Source organism: Elephantulus edwardii, unplaced genomic scaffold (genome assembly GCF_000299155.1).
Source record: "Elephantulus edwardii isolate Elephantulus edwardi_28Jun2011 unplaced genomic scaffold, EleEdw1.0 scaffold00098, whole genome shotgun sequence".
Classification (NCBI taxonomy): domain Eukaryota; kingdom Metazoa; phylum Chordata; class Mammalia; order Macroscelidea; family Macroscelididae; genus Elephantulus; species Elephantulus edwardii.
In genome coordinates this window covers 1,539,705-1,560,508 of record NW_006399848.1, presented here as the reverse complement: position 1 = coordinate 1,560,508, position 20,804 = coordinate 1,539,705, and the positions used below count along the sequence as shown (strand labels likewise).

The window sequence follows — 20,804 nt, the reverse complement described above, 5'->3', positions numbered from 1 at the left end:
ATGACTCGATGGCACATAACAACAACAACAAACAACACTTAATCTTGTGATTGGCTATTGCGATGAATATTGTTTTTCTTAGCTCCAGTTCTATATCCTCTTTGTCACTGTAGAGAAATCTGATAGATTTTGTATGTTGATCTTGTATACTGTCACTTTGCTGAATTGGTCAACTATGTTCAGTATTTTTCTTGCTGAAAATTTAGGGTTTTCTAGGCACACTATGATATCATCTGCATAGAGAGATAATTTTACCTCCTCTTTACTAATTTGGATAACTCTTATCTCCTACTCTTTTCCTATTGCTACCAATAAGACTTCTAATGCAACATTGAATAGAAGAGGTGATAGTGGGCATCCTTGCCTAGTTCCTGTTCTCAAAGGGAATGTCTTTAACCTCTCTCTCTTGAGAACAATGTTGGTTCTTGGGTTTGTGTATATACTTTTTATTATGTTGTGAAATTCCCTTCTATTCCTATTTTGTTGAGTGTTTTAATCAGGAAAAGGTGTGGGATTTTGTCAAAGGCCTTTTCTACATAAATTGATAGGATCATGTGTTTCTTGTGTTGAACCATCCTTGCATATCTGTTACAAATCCCACTTGGTCATGGTGAATTACTTTTCTTGATGTATCAATGGCTTCTATTGGCCAGGATTTTATTCAGGATTTTTGCATCTATGTTCATAAGAGATACTGGCCTATAGTTTTCTATTTTGGTGGTGTCCTTTCCTGACTTTGGTATCAAGGATATGTTTGCTTCATAGAATAGGTCTGGGAGAATTCCATCTTTTTCTATTTTCTGAAATAGTTTATGTAGAATTGGTGATAGTTCTTCTCTGTATGTTTGACAAAATTCACTTGTAAAACCCTCTGGTCCAGGGCTTTTCTTGGCTGGAAGTTGTTTTATTACCTTTTCAATTTCTTCTTTCACAATGGGTCTGTTCAGGTGTTCAAATTTGGTTTGTGTCAGTTTAGGCAGGTTGTACATTTCTAAGTATTTTTTCCCATTTCCTCTAGGTTTTAATATTTTTTTAGTATAGTTTTTCATAATATTCCATTGTTAACCTTTTTATTTTAGTTGGTTCTTTTGTGACATTGCTCGTTTCATCTCTTCTTTGGATTATTTGTGTTCTTTGTTTTCTTTTGTTAGTTTTGCTAGTGGTTTGCTGATTTTATTGACTTTTTCAAAGAACAAACTCCTGCTGGTCTTGTTTTTACAAACTCCCTTACGTTCTGTTTTTCTGGGAATATCTTTATCTCTCCTTCATATTTGATGGGCAATTTTGCTGGATACAATATTCCTGATTGACAGTTGTGTTCTTTGAGTATTTGATATATGTCATTCCATTGTCTTCTTGCTCACATGGTTTCTTCTTAGAAATCAGCACTTCATCTTGTTTGCTCTCCCTTATAGATTACTGTTTGTTTCTCCTTTGCTGCTTTCAGAATTCTCACCTTATCTTTGGTTCTGGCAAATCTAACTATGATATGTACTGGTGTGGCAAATCTAACTATGATATGTACTGGTGTTTTCCATTTGAGGTCTATTCTATATGGTGTGCTCTCAGCTTCTTGAATATATATTCTCTCATTCTTCATTATGTCTGGAAAGTTTTTTTCTAATAATTCTTCCACAACTTTTTTGATGCCTTTAGTTGCTTCTTTCTATTCTGGGATTCCAATTTTGTACATGTCGTTTTCTTAATGGTGTCCCACATTATTCTTAGGTTATCTTCTTTTTCCTTCCTTTTTGATTCTGCTTTTTGTTCTAGCAGATCACAGGTGACAATTCTATATTCTATTTTACTGATTCAGTGTTCCATCTCTTCAACCCTGTTCATGTGTCTCTCAATCATGTTGAAAGCATATGAAATATTGGTCCTCATATTTTGGATTATAGCTTCTTGTTTTTCCAGAGCTTCTTATGCCTTGTTTGTTTTATCTGTATTATTCAGGACTGGTGGTTTTTTTTTTTGTTGTTGTTGTTGGTTGGTGTTTTTTTGTTTTGTTTTGTTTTGTTTTAGCTCCTCCTGGTTATAGCTTTCAATGTCCTGTAATTCTACAAGTTTATCTTTCACCCATTGAAAGTATTCAACCATTGCTCTTTTAAATTCCGTGTCAGAAAGTTTCATCAGACTTTCTGGCTTCAGAAAATACATTGATACTGTGTCACTCTTTGAGGGTGACATCTTGCTTTGGGCTTGTGTAGGGGAGTAAGGTATCCTGCTTTCTAGATGACAGTGCTGTGGTAGAGTTTTTCAGGTCTGAGACAATGCAGGTTCTTGATCTGAAGTCACCACTCCAGAAGAGGGTGGGGCAGCTACCTTGCCCGGGTTTCTCTCTGCCTTTTGACTCAAGGAAAGATCTGCTTTAGCTCAGTAGAGAAAAGCCTGTGAAAGCAACCTTCTCTGACAGACAACTGCCACAGCTAGGCTAGCTCAAGGTGCTCTGGGCTAAAAGCAGTTGATGTACTGGATGTGAGGAGATGCAAGACAGTGAACAGAGACCAGCTTGGAAAACCAGGAAACCTTGTTTTTCCCTTCAAGAATTATCTCCAGCTGTCTTGCTCCCTTCTGATCCAGCCAAACATCAGTGACCCCCACCCAAAGTTCCTTACTTACGTTCCAGCACCTCTCACAGTGTGCATTGCTCCAGGAATGCCTAAATTGGTGTAGGTTTTGCTGTATATATTTTCAACAATTTTTTAAAACAAAATTTAACATTTTTAACATTTATTAAAATTTTTTTAATTTAAAAGTTTACCTAAATTGTGAATCAATGAAATTTTTCTATTCTATTAAATCCATTGTTATATCTTGAACTTTGAATGAATATTTAATGCACACATTATTTTCTAACTTTAAACACTGGTTAGTGGAAAACATTTTTTTCATTGAGCTTTGAAGACCTACAAATTTTGAAACATTTAACACAAAATACTTATTAATATCAACAACACTGTTACCAGAAAAACTGTTAAACCTTAAGAAGTTTATCAAACAATAAAAGATACTAGTTTCAAAAATTCTAATTTTTACCTGGAAGCTTTAATTTTACCACTGGCAACAGACACTATCAGTTGTTTTCCATAGGTTTGTTTAGTTTATTTATTTATTTGAGAACTATCCACCAAGTGCCTAAGTAAAAAAAAAAATTATACTTTCAAAGTTTTTATTTTAAAGAGAAATGATTACATGAAAAGTTGACTAGTTCAGCTCTTAACTCACACTACTGCCTAGGTAGTTTCCCTCCACACAACCACTACATTTCATTATGCAGCAGAAGTGCTTTATATAGACTTCGCACATTGTCACTCAGAATATGAAGAAGCCAGGGACTGAAGAATTGAGACTTAATAATATCAATAATGTATATCAGAAAGCTTAAAAATGAATAAGGATTACAGAATAATAATTTATGCCTTTGATCTGTGGTGTTGGAGAAGAATACTAAACATCCGATGGGCTGTGAAAAGAACAAACAAATATGTCTTGGAGAGAGTGCAACCAGAGTGCTCTCTGGGGGCAAAGGCGAGAAAGCTTCTTCTCACAGGGAAGGGTGCCAAGAGGGGCTATTCCTTGAAGGAGGACCTTATGCTTGAGAGGGTGGAAAGACAGCACAAGAGAGGAAGATCATCGATGAGATGGATTGACTCAGTGACTGGAGTAATGGGAGTACGTGTGTCAGATACAATAAGGTTGCCTCAGGTTAAAGCAAGGTCCAGAGCTGCTGTACACAGGGTTGCTATGAGTCACAAGCAACTTGACAGCATGTAACAACAACATACTATCATTGACATGGTTATGAGAAAATAGTTTTTTCTTAAATACTGTGGTTGCTGATAAAGAACTAAATGACTGTATAGTTTGAGGCACTGCCTTCACTCTTGCTAGCTTTCAGCAGTTTTGTGATCACTGAATCTGCATTAGCACTGCAAATGTCAACCTGGTGGAAAAAGATAAGTGATGTACTAGAAGTATATTCAAAATGGTTCTGACATCATGGATCACCTAAATAAAGATGTTCTGAAGAAACACTGTCTAAGAATCTGGCTTAGGTAATTTTAAAAATGTAGAATCTTCAGAGAATAGAGGTAATTACAATGTGTTTCATATAAAGGAAATTTATAGTGAATGGAACCATTAAATCTGCTTGAGTGTTTAAGCCCAACAATGAAAATAAAATAGAAAACCTCCACCTACCAAAGGGCTCAAATATTTTCTATTTGGGACAAAACTGCTTAGAAACAGATCATAAAAAAAAAATGACATCTTATTGTTAATTTCTTACCTTGGCTCTAGAGGAATTGACATTTTCCATATTTTCAATGCTGCAGATACAATTTTGTGAGACTTTCCGGCAAGCCACTCTGATATAGTCCCAGAAGCTACGAGGACTTTCATAACCAAACCAGGTTACTTGACCTTCAGGAGACAAATGGTAACACAAAATAAAAGGAAAATAAAAACGAGACTCAAAAAATTAAAAACTCAAGAGCAATAAAATTCTTAAAGGACAACAAAATGTGCTCTATTAGAAAGGGCACGGATGCTCCAAAAGACCTCAAATCTGGTACTGTTTTGAGTTTCATAATTTTCCTTTAGGAATTGACTTGCTGTAAAGTTTTCTCAGCAATAAAGTAAAATGAAACAAAATTAAAAGATGCTAGATTCCAAAGGATGCGTCACATTTTAATATCCCACCCAATATTTTTATACAGTTTTTAGACAACACCCAGAAGACTTCCTTCTGATTCTAGTTAACATTAATTTAAATGTCACTTGTTATTGTTGATTGCCTTCAAGTTGAACACGACTCATAGTGACCCTATGAACAAACGGCTTGAAGCCCCTCTACAAATATCAACAATTATCAAAGTTCATAGAGTTTCTGGAGGCACATTATTTAGGAAGTAGATGCCACTCCTGTTTCCAAAAACATCACTAGTTACACTTTAAATCTGTTTTTCCTTGTAACAAATCAGAAAAAAGTAAATAACCCTAGTTTTCCTCTTTATTAAGACACTTCAAAGAAATGAAACAAGTGTAGCCTATCCTATAATATAAGCAATTAGTACCTATCTTCACTCATCATTCATAATCTTCTATCTAATCACTCATCTATGAAAAGTTTTCCTCTTTACTTCATGTCTTCTCATCTAATCATCAATTATTAAAAAAACTTTCCGGAATTTATCATTCTGAGCTTTTAGATTTTGTTAACCATGTGAATAGTCATGACCAAATATTCTATAATAATTTTCTTTTTCTCAGGCAGGAATCTGAATATAAGGCACATGAGGAATCAGTTTGTACTCTTAATATTCTTTAATAGGAAATAAGGCTCAACTTTTTCTCAGACAATTCTCTGGGATAATTTATCTCACTTAGAAAGTTGTTTAACCTCAATGTAGAAAGACTTTATATTTGCAAATCCAGGCTTTTAAAGTTTTGAATTAATTATTTACATATCTAGAATCTTCACTTCTCCAATAATAACTTCTTCCAACAACATCAAAAAGTGTTCTTGTCAGCACTAACAGTTTTAGAAACAAAGTAGATAGGATATTTATTTGCCTGGTTCCTAAACATGGCAGTCCATTAACATAACTGGGCTGCTTTAAAAAAATATTCATACCTGGTTCCAGCAAAGATTTAATAATTTAATAAATAGGAGTCTCCAGAAGTTGACTCAGACATTGCTATTTTTAAAAAGGGTACTCTAGTGTGTCTTCTAATTTATTTATGGCAAACTAACAAGTAGAAACTCTGCATGTGATAATCAGCAACTCTTAGTCAACATTCAGGATAATTTAAAGACCATCTTCTCTTCTATTAAGTCAACAACTCCACATTGGGTTACACACTTCCTATGGATTGCCATACCATTCTGTATTTACTTTTATGAAGGCAGTTACTACACCTAATTACAATCACCTGATTATTAATATTGTCACATATACTAGGCAGTAGGAACACTAAGGACCAGACTATATTCACCTTGTTTTAAAATCAGTTCCTAGCTCTTGACACAGTTTCCAACTCACTTTAGAATTCCAGAAATATTTGGTGAACAGATGAATTGGTAAATTATACAAAGCATTTCTGTATCATCTCATACAAACTTGAATTTTCTTGTAAATCAAATTAGTATCAGTCTTTTCTAACAATTGCAATGACAAACAGATATGAAGGTGCCTGTGTTCTAGGTTGCTGCAGTTTTTGTTGTAGTATACTGTTGAGTAGGAACTGACTTGTAGCTGATCCTCCAGCAGGCTTTCAGAGGCAGGAGATCACACAGAAGAAGAGTGCCCATCTTTCTTTCAAGGAGCAGCTGGTAGATTTGACTTGTTTTTGACTTGGCAGCACAACTTCTTACCACTAAACCACCAGAGCCCCCTATATTCTGGGCTACAAATATTAACTATTCTAAGCAAATATATTTACCCTTGTCTATACGTAAACAAAAATGAGGCCTGGCACAGTGCTTAAGTGCTTGACAACTAGCCATAAATCAGTGAGTCTCATCCACCAGGGGCTGCACAGAAGAGAGATCTCACAATCTAGTTCCATAAAAATTATCACCTTGGAATCCAGCAAAACAGCTCTACTCTGCCCTATACGGTCACTACGAGCTGGAACTGACTTGATAGCACAGAACAAAAAAAATGTATAGAACTATAAAGAATCTATAAAAGCGTATTTAAATATCTATATAATTCAATGTTCCTTAAAAAGTAAATCCAGCCCAGTAACTTACAAAGAGTAATTTACAGTAATATTCATAATATGTCCTTTTCCTCTCTTTTGATTACTTTCCTTTACCTCTTTTGCTTTCAGAGGCAAAAGTTTTCTTCCCACAAAATATTCCTCAGCATAGTCTTTATTGCTATTGTTATTGGTGTTGCCTTTATTGCCGTCATCTGCGACTCATAGCAACCCTATGCACAACAGCTCTGAACCCTGCCCTATCCTGAGCCAATCTCACTGTCTCCAACACACCTACACCCATTACTGCATCAATCCATCTCATACAGGTTCTTCCTCTTCTGCGCTGTTCCTCAACTCTTCCAAGCAAGAAATCCCTCTCCAGAGACTGGGCTGGTCTCTCCTGGCACCATGCCCAAAGTATGTTAAATGGAGCTTCAAATCCTTACCTTTTAGGAGCAGCCTGCTTTTGCTATCTCCAGCTTAGACCTGGGCAGTCCATGGTATGTTCAATATACTCTTTTCCAGCACCACAGCTCATAAGCATTGATTCTTCTTCTACCATCCTTAGTCTTTATTCAATTCTCTGTTGCACAGCCCATAACTGTGAAAACTGTGGCTTGGATCAGACTCACTTTAGTCTCTAGACTGATGCTGTAATGCAATTCATCTTTTGATTTCCTGACTACTGGTGTCAAGATGTTGATTGTGGAACCAAAGCTGAAATTCTTAATAATCTCAATCTCTTCTCTATCATGATGCTGCCTATTGGCTCAATGGTGAGAATCTTTGTTTTCTTGATGTTGGGCTTCATTACGTATTGAAGACTGCAGTTTTAGACCTTTTGCAGCAAATGCCTTATGTCCTCAGTTTCCATAAGCGAAGATGCATCATATGCACAATGCAGGTTGTTGATTTACCTTCCTCCAATTCTTTTGTCACATTCCTCCTCATAAAGTCTAGTCTTCTGAATGATCTGTGCCACATATAGATTGAAAAGGTAGACTTTAGATCATTTTTAAACTACTAATGTGTTGGCCATTTTGAAGGAAAAAAAGATGCTAAGTGGTTAAGCGCATGGGATTCTGAGAAGGTGGCCCTAATTGGAATCCTAGATAGCAAACTTTCAAGTTTAGTGATCCTGAACAAATGATTTCTCTTTATAAGACTGAGCTGCCTCCGCTATAACTTGAAAATAAAAGACATACACTTCTCTAAGGATAAGATGAGATAATGTATATGTAGCAATCAGTACAGAGTCAAATACATATTGTTGTTGTTGTTGTTGTTGTTGTTTGATGCTGTCGAGTCGTAGACGACTCATAGTGACCCTATGAACGAATGGCCTGAGCACTGTTTGTACATAGAGTCTCTGGAAGCAAGCCATTTCAGACGTGGATGCTGCTCCTGCTTCCAGGCAAATACATATTAAGTACTCAATAAATGTTATCAATTATTAATATCACTACTGATATTAATATTTTCATGTAAACTGATAAGAAGCCCAAGATCCCCTTGTACCATATAACAAAGTATGAATGAAACAAAAATTTATGGTTTTTTTATTACTTACTTTTTTCTTATTACTTATTTATAATCTAGAGATATTACATTAACTACTAATTCTTGCCATTAGAAACTGACTTCATAAAAATATTTTCAATCTAAATTAATTTTCCTTGGTTTCTAGTATTTGAAAATTAAAAAAGAAATTCAAGATTATATAGCTACAAACTTTCCTCAATAAATAATACTTGTGTTAGGGAACACACGGGTAGGGATTTTAAAGGGAGAAAGCATCACAATTTTTCTACTAATGTTAAACATCTCTAAGTAGGAAACATAGGAAAGAAAATACCAATAAATTAGAATTTAAAAAAAGTTGTAGCCAATGAGAAAGTTGAAGCACAGGATAATCATTATCAAGAAATTCTTTTGTGAGGAAACGTATAAGCATTTTGGTGTTGGGAAGGATATATGGATATCTATCTATCTATCTATCATCTATCTATCTATTTTTCTTTCTTCAGTACTATTTCAAGAGGCATCCAGATTGGCAAAAACGTGGTAAAACTGTCGCTATATGCATATGATATGGTATTGTACACAGAAAACCCCAAGAACTCAACCAAAAACCCTGTCAGATCCACTAGACCAATTCACTAGAGTGGCAGGATATAAGAGCAATATACAAAAATCAATAGGTTTCCTCTACCATAACAAAGAAAACACACAGAAGGAAATGAAAAAAATAAAATACCATTTACAAAAGTCAATCACAATTTGAGAGACTTGTGAATATACCTAACTAGAGACATAAAAGACTTTTATAAAGAAGACAACAAAACACTACTTCAAGAAATAAGTTGTTATGCTTGTTAGGTGTCATGCAGTACAACCCATAGCAACTGTATGAACAAAAGATATTAACCCTGAACTATCCTGTGCCATATTTAGACCTCCTGACACATGTTCCTCTTCAAGGAATTGCCCCTCTTGGCATCCTTCCCTGTGAGAAGAAGCTTTATCACCTTTGTCCCCAAAGAGCACTCTGGTTGCACTCTCTCTCAGACATATTTGTTTGTTCTTTTCACAGCCCATGGGATGTTTAGTATTCTTCTCCAACACCACAGATCAAAGGCATAAATTATTATTCTGTCATCCTTATTCATTTTCCAGCTCTCAGATGCATAGCAAGTGAGAAAAGATGAAACCTAACTAAATGGTTTATGTTCATGGATGGGATGATTCAATACCATGAAAATTACAATCCTACAAAAGCAAAATACTTGTTCAAAGCAATACTAATACAGATATCAGATTCACTTTTTAAAGAGATAGAAAAGGCAACAGGCAAGTTTCTTTGGAAAGAAAGGGGATCTCAAATGACCAAAGCACTTCTGAAAAAAAAAAATGACGTTGGAGGCATAGCAGTCCCTGATCTCAAAACTTTATTACACGGTCATAATAATTAAAACAGCATGATACCAGTACAATGACAGGCACATAGACCAATAAACAGAAACAAGGAAAGCCAGAAAATAACCCATATACCTACAGTCAAGTGATATTTGGCAAGGACACAAGGAAGAGAGGAAATGACAACCTCTTCAACAAACAGTACTAGCAAAACTGGACTGCTACCTGAGAAAACTAAAGCAAGATCCATATTTCATACCATACACAAAATCCGTTTAAGGTGGATCATAGGCCTACGGGTAAATTGCAAGATCATAAAGATATTAAGAGACAAAATGGGATCAAACTTAGACGGCCTCATCTACAGTATAAAGAAGATAAAAAATACAGACAGAAATGCACAACCAGGAGAGGCCAAGGTCACTAAATGGGAGTTTCTACAGATTAAGTTCTTATATGTATCATAAACTTTTTCAAATAGGGTGAAAGAAAACCTAGTGACTGGGAGAGGGAGGGAAGACATTTGACAATGCCTTCTCAGACACGGGTCTCATCATGACAGTTATAGAATACTACAGGATCTCCACAAGAAAAAGAATGATAATCCAATTAGAAAATAGGAAAAAGACATGGGAAGACTTTTCACAAAGGAAGACCTTCAGATGGCTGAAAGACACATGAAATGCTCAAAATCACCGGCAAAACCAGAGATGTAAATCAAAACCACAATTAGATATCATCTCACCCCAGGAAAAAAGGCAAAGTTCAACAGACAGTAAGCATAAATGTTGAGAGGATGTAGAGGTATTGGGACTCTCTTATACTGTTGGTGGGACTGTAAAATGGTACAACTACTCTGGAGAGTAGTTTGGCATTTGTTCAAAAAGCTGAACATAGAATTTCTATATGATCCAGCTATTTTACTGCCAGGAATATACACTGAGGAAAACAGAACTGAGACTCAAATGGAGATTTGTACACTGGTGTTTATAGCAACATTACACGGAAACAACGCAAATGTCTATCAACAAACAAATGGATTGAGAAATTGTGGTATGTTCAAACAATGGAATACTATGCAGTAATCAGGAGCAACATTGTTTAAAAATACCATATGACATAGGGGAGGATAGAGAGCATTATGCTAATTGAACTAGCTCAGGTTCAGAAGGGCAAATACTGCATAAGACCATTATTGTAAAAACATAAGGATAACTAGTAAATTATGTAAAAATGTCCAAAGAGGGAAGAGGAAGGCACAGAGAAGCCGAAGGGTGAGGGAATCACAGGTCACAGAGCTTGATGGGCGGAGAAATTAGGAAAGATACAATGGGGATCTGAAAAGTCAGAGTAATAGTGGGTACAGATCAAAGGTGATCAATTTTATGACACAATGTATTGGAATGATCATTTGAAACACTGTGAATGGAAAAAACACACACAGTAACTAGGCTCTATGAGGAAGAATGTTTGGATCAAGATTGGAGGTAGGCTCATCAACAACCTGCAGTATGTAGATGGCACAACTTTGCTTGCTGAAACTAAGGAGGACTTGAAGCACCTGCAGAAGATCAAGGACTGCAGCCTTCAATATGAGTTGAAGCTCCACATCAAGAAAACAATGATTCTCGTCACTGGGCCAACTGGCAGCATCATGACAGACAGTGAAGAGATTGAAGTTGTTCACAGTTTTAGTTTGCTTGGCTCCACAATCAACACTCTTGGTTTCAGCAGCCAGGTAATAAAAAGACGAACTGCATTGGGATAATGTGCTGTCAGGGACATCTCCAGAGTACTGAAGAGCAACAATGTCAGTCTGGGGACTAAGGTGTGCCTGATCCAGGCCATGGTCTTTGTAATTATGCGCTATGTATCAGAAAGCTGGACAAAGGCTAGGGATGACAGAAAAAGAATTGATGTGTTTGAGCTGTGATGTTGGAGAAGAGTATTGAATACGGACTTCTAAGCGAACAAACAGGTTTGTCCTGAAGAAGATGAAACCTTTCATGTTGCAAGGATGAATCAGTCCTTGGAAAGGGGCATTATAATTGGGAGGGTGGAACGACAGCACAGGAGGGGAAGATAATTGATGAAATGAATTGATTCAGTGACTCAGGTAATGGGGGTAGGTGTATCAGAGACAATAAGGTTGGTTCAGGATAGAGTAGGGTTCAGAGCTGTTGTACATTGAGTTGCTATGAGTCGCAGGTGACTTGACAGTACGTAACAACAACAAAACATAAAAGATTTAGGTAAGTTTCATATGGTTTAGGAAAACAATATTTTAGAAGTTTTAAAGTATTACTGCAGAAAAGCCAAAGAGTATATAGCAAAGCACTGTTTTGGAGAAGAGGACACAGGGATACAGAAAAACTACAAATCTACAGTTAGGTAAGGCAGAGAAATCAGTGGGTACAAAACTCCTGGGTCCTCTACTATCTACTGACTGACTGTACTAGGTATAAGAGCCCCAAATTACATATTGAGAAACCAAGCCAATTAACCAAAAAGTGTATCAATATGACTTGCAGAAATTTAAAGAAACTAGTAGAATATTCACAATAATTTTATTTACTTAGCAAAAGAGATGTGAGGAATGCTTTGCTTGCTTCTGCCTTGTTCCTTCTACACATGCATCATATTTTCAAAGTGAATTCCTTAGTTCAAGAAAGTGAACTTTCCACACTCCTTCACATAAAGTATTTATATGTACTAGAATTTCATTTAAGTAAATAAAATAATTTCTATATCTACAAAAAAAGCTTAATTCAAGATAGTTAATAAAAGTATTCTGATTACACATAAATGAATTTTTTTTATTAGAAAAGTTGTACTTTGGCTATTAGATTGTCAGCAGTATGCAGGATTCAAAATAAAATGCTAAAGTGCAAATAAATTCTTTAATATCTTAAAAAAATCATTGAAGTGAACAGTGACTTGAAAAATTATTTTCATTTACTATAAAAATAACTACTAAAGCAAATAACACCAAGTAAGAGACCCGAATAGTCAACAGTGAGAAGAAATTTTATTCCACATAAGAGAAATGCTTCATTAAAGAATTCTGTTTTAAAATGTCTTACTGAACGGTAGGTGTCAAACTGACTTTCAGTTGTGGGGGTTGTTAAAAGTTATTTAATCAATGACAAAGTTAAACAAGCTTTTCAAATCTTACTTCCACCAATTCACCTCTAACTCATTTCAAGCATGGAATTACACGATGAAACATTTTCTAGACTAAAAGATGATTTGTTACTGACTCGATATGTGGTATCTTTCCCACTAAACTGCTTCCTTTTTCAATACCTAAAAATGGCCTGTTTTCCAAAGCCCACAGTCTACAGTCTGAAAATTACTCTTCTTTATTCTTTAAGTTGGAACAGCTATTTGTATCTTGTAACATGTAAGTGGATTTTTTTATAAAAATTTTAATGGCTTATTTTATGGGAAGAACAAAACCTTCTAAGAACAGGAACTAAATTTACTAAAGTGGTTCTCTACTAAGAAGTGGCTAATGACACATTATCTCTGAGAATATAATATAAAATATAAATGAATCTATTAAGTGACTTCCTTTCTCCACCCTTCGTGATAGTGCTTAGCTATGTAAAATCAAAATGAAAAATTAGCCTTATACACTGAAGTCCTATTCGTGCTAAGTTATGGTGCTGACTATATCAAAGAATATTACACTTGAGTTGCAATTTGTCTAGGCAAGCTACAAAAAGCAAGATAGTCCTTAGAAATTATAATAAATCACTTTCATATCACTACAAAGTTTTCAGATACTTAAAAAAGCTTGTTGCGACTATATTAGATTTCCTTTCATCAAAGGTTTCACTGGTTGGTGTTTGTTTTTGTTTAATCACCCAATTTTGAGGAGAAAATTACCATCATTATTAATTTTCTGAGATTTCATACTAATCTAATATTCTTTAGAAATTTTTTAAAAAGGAAGGAAAATTGCAACATAATTCTCAAATAATAATTTTGTAAAATATTTTTTCAAATTTTGTCAAAGTTAAAATTAAAATTCTGTTAAAGTTAAAATTCTGATTTACTTACAATTTTAATGTCCACCTTTACTGGTAAAAAGTTTGCACAAACAAATGTAATTATCTGAAGTATATACTTAAACGACAAAGTTTAAAAGACCTCAAACTCATTGCCATCAAGTCCAAACTGACTCATACTTGACCCTCTATTGGATTTCTGATGCTGTAAATTGTACAAGAGGGTTTGACCATCTCTCTCCCATTGAACTGCTGGTGGATTTAAACTTCCAAAGATTCATGGCCTTTGTCTTAGACGTGCAACTACTTATTGACTATATCATTTAAATTAGTAAATTCTTAATCTTCTAAAAGATATTAAGATTTACAAGATCTCAACATCTTTTCAAAGTACAAAGTTCCTGTCCCTCAGATTATTAATATAAGGCTTAAAATACTAGAAGACTGATTTCTAGAAGGCTGAAGTTTACACAAAGCTATCTATAAAAGTGTAGTCCTGGAGAAATCAAGTGTAATTTGTAGCAATTAAAATTGCAAGTAGAGAATATAAAACAAAAGAAACTGTTAAAATATTAATTGTGGGAATTAAGATTGAGGAAACAAAAGAAATTTTACTTTCTAATGTCTATCCTTTTTGTCTTTTTGTAAATTTTAAAAAGAATTACTATGTATTTATTTTCTAAAAAAGTATAAAATTAAAGGTTAGAGTATAAACTTCTATGAACAGAGACCAAGTAATGTTTTGCATCTAGCAGGAAACTCAATTTTTATTTTCAATAAATGAATAAGGACATGCATGTTGCCTGGGAGAGGGGGATAAAAAAAAAAACCCAAGGAACTATTCTCACTAATGCTTTAAGTAGTACAGTTCAGTTACAGCTGGTAACTCCCAAATCTGTTTAATTGACTGATTTTGGAAAAATTCACACATCTTTGCTGAGCCCCCTGTTTACATGTAATATTAATGTAACATCATGTTGTTGTTGTTGTTAATGTGCCGTCGAGTCGTTTCCGACTCATAGCGACCCTATGCACAACAGCCCTAAAGCCTGCTCTATCCTGCGCCAACCGCACCGCCTCTGACACATCCATCCCGATTACCCCAGTCACCGAATCAATCCATCTCATAGAGGGTCTTCCCCTCCTGCGCTGTCCCTCCACCCTCCCAAGCATGATGTCCCTCTCCAAGGACCCGTCCCTCCTGGCAACATGTCCAAAGTATGTCAGACGAAGCCCCAGAATCCTTGTCTCCAAGGAGCAGCTTGGTTTAATCCTCTCCAAGATGAATCTGTTTGTTTTCCTGGCAGTCCATGGTACATTCAGTACCCTTCTCCAGCACCACAGCTCAAAAGCATCCACTCTTCTTCTGTCCTCCCTAGTCATTGTCCAACTCTCTGAGGCATAACAAGCGATTGCAAATACCATGGCCTGTATCAGGCGCACCTTAGTCTCCAGAGAGACACTGTTGCTCCTGAGTACCTTTGAGAGGTCCCTAACAGCAGACTTTCCCATCGCGATACGCTTTTTGATTTCCTGACTGCTGGTACCAAGAGTGTTGACTGTGGAGCCGAGCAAACTGAAGCTGTGAACACTCTCAATCTCTTCGTCATCCATTCTAACGCTGCTAATTGGTCCAGTGGCGAGAATCTTTGTCTTCTTGACATTGAGCCTTAGACCATACTGAAGGCTGCAGTCCTTGACCCTTCGCAGCAAGTGCATGAGGTCCTCCTCAGTTTCAGCAAGCAGGGTTGTGTCATCTGCATAACGGAGATTGTTAATAGATCTTCCACCAATCCTGATGCCACAATTCTCCTCATAGAGCCCAGCCTCTCGGATAATCTGCTCTGCATACATGTTGAAAAGGTATGGAGACAGGATGCATCCCTAGCGTACACCCTTCCCAATTTTGAACCATGCAGTGTTACCCTGCTCTGTTCTGACTACTGCCTCTTGGTCCAAGTATAGGTTTCACATTAGCACAATTAAATGTTCTGGGATTCCCATTCTTCTCAGAGTCAGCCACAGTTTGTTATGATCCACACAGTCAAATGCCTTTGCATAATCAATGAAACACAGATAGACATTCTTCCGGTATTCTCTGCTTTCAGCCAAGATCCATCTAACATCAGCAACAATATCCCTAGTACCACGACCCCTTCTAAACCCAGCCTGGACTTCCGGCAGTTCTCTGCTGATGTGCTGTTCTAATTGTTTTTGGATGATCTTCAGTAGAATCTTGCTTGCATGTGAAATCAATGACACTGTTCTGTAGTTTCCACACTCATAGCCCTTATAAAATTAAGTATATTCTAATAAATCCCATATAACTGAGTTTTAAAAATGTTAGTATCATAGAAATCCATGATTAATAAAAAAAATTAAAGCCATCAAACATAATAGAAATAGGAAGGGAAATAAAAATATTTTATGAGCTTAAAACATGGTTTTAACTAGCAGTAACACTTGTGCACTCTAGATTTTAAAAAAAAAAATAATCTGAAAGCTTTGTAAAACCACACAACACACCAAAAAGATCAATTAACTAATACAGCCCTGGCAAGGAAGCCAAGATCACTTAACTGATACAGCCCTCCCCAGTAAGCCAATTCCATGCTCCTGTGCAGCTCAGTGGCGGGAGACATCACCAACACAGAGTACCTTGAAGAGATATTTGGAAATGAGACAGCCATCTGCAACTTTGGGAAATCTCTTAAAAAAAAAAATAAACAAACAACAACAAAAAACACAGATATTTAAGAAATCCACAACCAAGTTTAGTTATCCAAACTAAAAAAGTCCAAATAAAATGGCTACATATAATCTTGAAGCAATAAACACTATTTTTACCTAATAAAATGAACTCCATAAAGATGACTATGAACTCCATTCATTTAGGGCATCAAGCTCCTCCGCTTTGACACCTGCTCTCTATTTGACTGGAGAGGCTAAGGTATCTATCTGTAAGTCACAAAACCAAGTTGCAGGAAATGTTCCCTCTTGATTTTCTTCATCTGCATTTCCTGCTCCCCCCTTTAGTTATTCTGTCCCAAATATAACTAACTGACTGATGATGGAAGTAAAGTTTAAAATGAGTAAAAGTTAGACTGTGTTTACTAGCTCAATGGCTCACAATTTATGGATTTGATTAAGAAAATATCTTACACGTTGAATTATATGACACAGAAGTTCTTTACTGGTTTGTTTTGTTGGGGTTTTTTCCTAAAACTTTAAACAAATACATTTTTAAATAGCCCATAAAAAAAATCAGGATATTTTTTGGGATTTTTTTCCTTAAAAATATTTAACAGAATAATGAGAATAGCTCTCAGATTGTAAATAAAATGTTTTTCAGTTTAACTAACATAAAATAAAATGCCTACTCTACAAAACAAAACACCCAACCAAACAAAAAACAAACCCCAACCATTTTTAGCTGCTATAGTTTCGAATTATATTTTAACAATTACCACTTGGAAGACTACTACAAATTCTTGCTATGTTGTTGAGAATCAGCTAATATAATATAGGAAAATTCTAAAATTCCTGATGTCACATTCCCAACAAATAAGCAACATTGCCTTGTTTTATAAGCCAACACTGAAACCCTTCAGTGAAACAAGGGTCCCTCACCTCTCCATAGATTGAGGTACAAGCAAAAAAGCCTCCAAGGATCAGTAATGTCAGAAAATGAAGAGGAGACGTGCGACATATGTGTCCCTAACATTCACTCTCTATCCTCCTACATTATATGTGAATGTTTTAAACAATTATTAAATTTGGAAACACATAATCCAAATGATCAATCCTTTAGTATCCTAGATGATACTCACATTGGAACATAGTAGAAAGATACAGTACAACTGTAACAAACAGATAATTTCTCAACATAGAACTGCTAACCAGAACTGAATGCTTTTCACTGTAACTTTTAATAATAACAATTGTTGTTATGTTGACTGCCATGACTCACAGCAACCCTATGAACAAAAGAGCTGAAGACTTTCAGTAATTATCATCATTCCTCAAAGTTCATCGAGTTTCCAGAGACATCTTGTTTAGGAAACGGATGCCACTCCTGCTTCCAAAACTGTCTTAAACTGGGAGTTCCACCAAACACTTTCTAAAATGGGTAATCCTTATGCCATCTGATACCCCAGTGACACAAGGTTCAACATCACAGCAACCCCAGGTTACCTCAATTCAGCATATTGACAGAAGAGTGTTGTACCACTTAGAAGGATGTTCCTCCAAAATATAACAACTGACTTTTAAATATGAAAGCACTCCCTGAGGTCTTGTTGACTCTAAACAAGAAGCTTAAATAAAAATATGGAATGCGTGATGAATTTGCACATCATTCTTGCTAATCTTCTCTGTATCGTTCCACTTTTAGTATGAAGTGAGCACAATTAATAACAATAAAATTCTTAATATTTAAACCACTATCTCTGTGATGAAAACTAGGTTCTCTATTTAATTTATATTCTTTTAAAGAATTAAAAACATTAAAGTTTGGGGCTATCCTCATGAAAATCTTAAAGAAATTTTACTTTAAAAGTAACTATATCAGATAAGATACAGTGGGACAAAATTTAAATCCTAACGCTCCTTTTCATATAGTGGGAAACAATGAGTCTAGTATAAAAGTCTACTTAAATATTTATGTGTATACATAAACCTAGTGTTAGCCTTTATACCTTGGTTATGTTTATTATTTTCATCTTGGCTATGAAATACTATGGGGAAAATTAATTTATTTAAAGGCATTAACTATTTTAATCAAAGTTTAATATCTCATTTCAGACCACTTATAAGTAACCTGTAACCAGAAACCTCTAAACCAAACTATATACACTAGATTCCAACAACTCTTATAGTTAGAAATACAGAGGCCCAGAGACATCTGACCTGTTGTTAGACATCAGTGAGTTGCCTATGATTCATTATGACCCTATAAGCCAAGACAGTGACCTTAACCTTGCCTTAGCCTGTGCCATCCTCATCACCATTTTATATGCTCAAGCCCAATGTCAGAGGCACTGTATCAATCCTTCTTCTTTTCCTCTTTCTCTGACCCTCCTTTCTCAGCATGATGTCTTTTTTCAAGAATTGGCCTAAAGTATGAGAAATGAAGAAATGAAGTTTTGCCACCCTTGCCCCTAAGGAGCTCCCTGGTTTCACTTCTTCCAAGACAGACTTGTTTGTTCTTCTGGCAGTGCATGGGATATTTAGTACTATTCTCCAACACCATTAACTCAAAGGCATTGATTATTCTTCTGTAACCCTTATTCACTGTCCAACTTTCAGATGCATAAGAATTAACTGAAAAGACTATGACTTGGACCAGACTCACGTTAGTCTTTAAACTGATATCCTTGCTCGTCAGCACTTTGGAGAGGTCTTTGACAGCAGATTTTCCCAGTTCAACACATCTTGACTTCTTGACTGTTGTGACTACGAACACTCACTGTGGATTCTAATAAAATGAAATTATTGACAACTTCAATCTTTTTTCCATCTATCATGATACTGCCTATGGAGTCAGGGTGAAAATTTTTTTTTTGTTGCTGAGATGTAATCCATATTGAAGGCTGTAGTCTTTGCTCGTCTGAAGTAAGTGCTTTAAGTTGGCTTCACTTTAAACAAGCAAGATTGTGTCATCTTCATAATACAGATTGTGGATGAGTCCTCCTCTAATTCTGAAGCCACATTCATTTTCATAAAGTCTTGCTTCTCAAGTGATTTGTTAAACACATAGACTGGATAGGTATAGCTAACCTAATCCTGCACAATTCTTCCTCACGGTGATCTAATCCTTTGGCTACAGGCACAATCTGCCAGATGGAGGAAGATTAATTAGTTGATTTTCCTGATAATTACCTGTTGACTCTTCACTGATGCCTCAGAATAAGAGAACTGGGGGAAATGGACAAAGAATGAAACACTGAATGTGACTAGGGAGAACATTTTCCATATACAAGTTAGATGTCTGATATAGTTACTTCCCACTAGTCATCCTTCCTACAAAAAGAACCTCCCCCCAAAAAACAACAAAAGTTCAAAATATTTCAAAGTGACCCAAGGAGTGCATGTTTATAGAAAAGGTTATCATTTACAATCAAAATAAAACTTTTGTTACAAAAATATATAATGTTAAGAGAAAGTGAAACAGAATATTAAAATTGCAAAGCTTAGAAAAGCAGATAAGATTAAACAAACAAGTCACAAGATACAAGTTTTATAAAAGAATAAAATTAATTCAAAAGTGCCATTATAATCACTACATAATTATGTTAGGAATTCAGTTTCTAATTTTTAGCCAAAGGAAGAATGCCCCATGAAAATGAAAAGGTAATATGAGAATGCTGGGTCTTATCAAATATAAAGCATTTCTAACAAAAAATGCTTTCAAACAACAAATAGCTGAAGTAAGTGCAGGCCTCATCTCCTAATTTAGGAAGTCAAAACTTGCACTCATTGAGAAAATATCATTGACCTGATTATTTAAAGAAAATGTTACTGTCTTAGTGATAAGATTAAACAGAATCTCAAGTCATTAATAGGCTATTTATTCTTTCACAGTTTTTATTTTAATCTTTATCCAAAGTTAGCTTTCTATTCCTTTTTATTTGATAATTATAAGACATTATTATGAATAATATGATTAGTAAATGTTAGCAATTCTGTAGAAGGAAAATTTTTGTATGCACTTCATTTGTTTTCTTTCTTTCTTTCTCTTTTTGTTAAGAGTGTTTCAGTGCTTGTAACAAAGCATTTTCCCCGCTAGTAAAGTCATACCATGGACTGCCAAGAGAACTAACAGGTCTGTCCTGAAGAGGGTGAAACCAAGTTGCTTCTTGGAGGCAAGGATTTCCTCCCTGCCCCCATGCAAATACTGCATAATGCCACTGTTACAGTACTGACATGGGAGTAAGAGGAAAACGAAGAAAAAGAGGGGATAAATAATGAGCACTGCATTGGAACAGATGAGGGAAAGAACTGTTTAAAAGGAACGTATGATTAGGCATTACTTGCGTGACAACAGAACAGAATAAGAGGTGCACAGCAAAGTGCACTGGGGAGGGGGGAGGAGAGGGAGGAATATGTGCAACAATGAATGAACAGAATTCCAAGATTTCTGTAAACTTTTGTTAAAATTACAAT

The 20,804-nt window shown here is 35.5% G+C and overlaps 1 protein-coding gene across 3 annotated transcripts in view; it reads right to left on the bottom strand.

Moving 5' to 3' along the window:
* The window catches only part of RUNDC3B (RUN domain containing 3B), a 163,075-nt gene that overhangs the window by 92,865 nt on the left and 49,406 nt on the right, over positions 1–20,804 (bottom strand). For 2 of the 3 annotated variants that reach the window (XM_006891446.1, XM_006891447.1), the window contains exon 3: positions 4,292–4,425. In XM_006891446.1, coding sequence (XP_006891508.1) covers positions 4,292–4,425 — 134 coding nt within the window. Of the gene's footprint in view, positions 1–4,291; positions 4,426–16,298; positions 16,350–20,804 lie in introns of all 3 variants that reach the window. The other variant, XM_006891445.1, reaches the window with a different exon arrangement.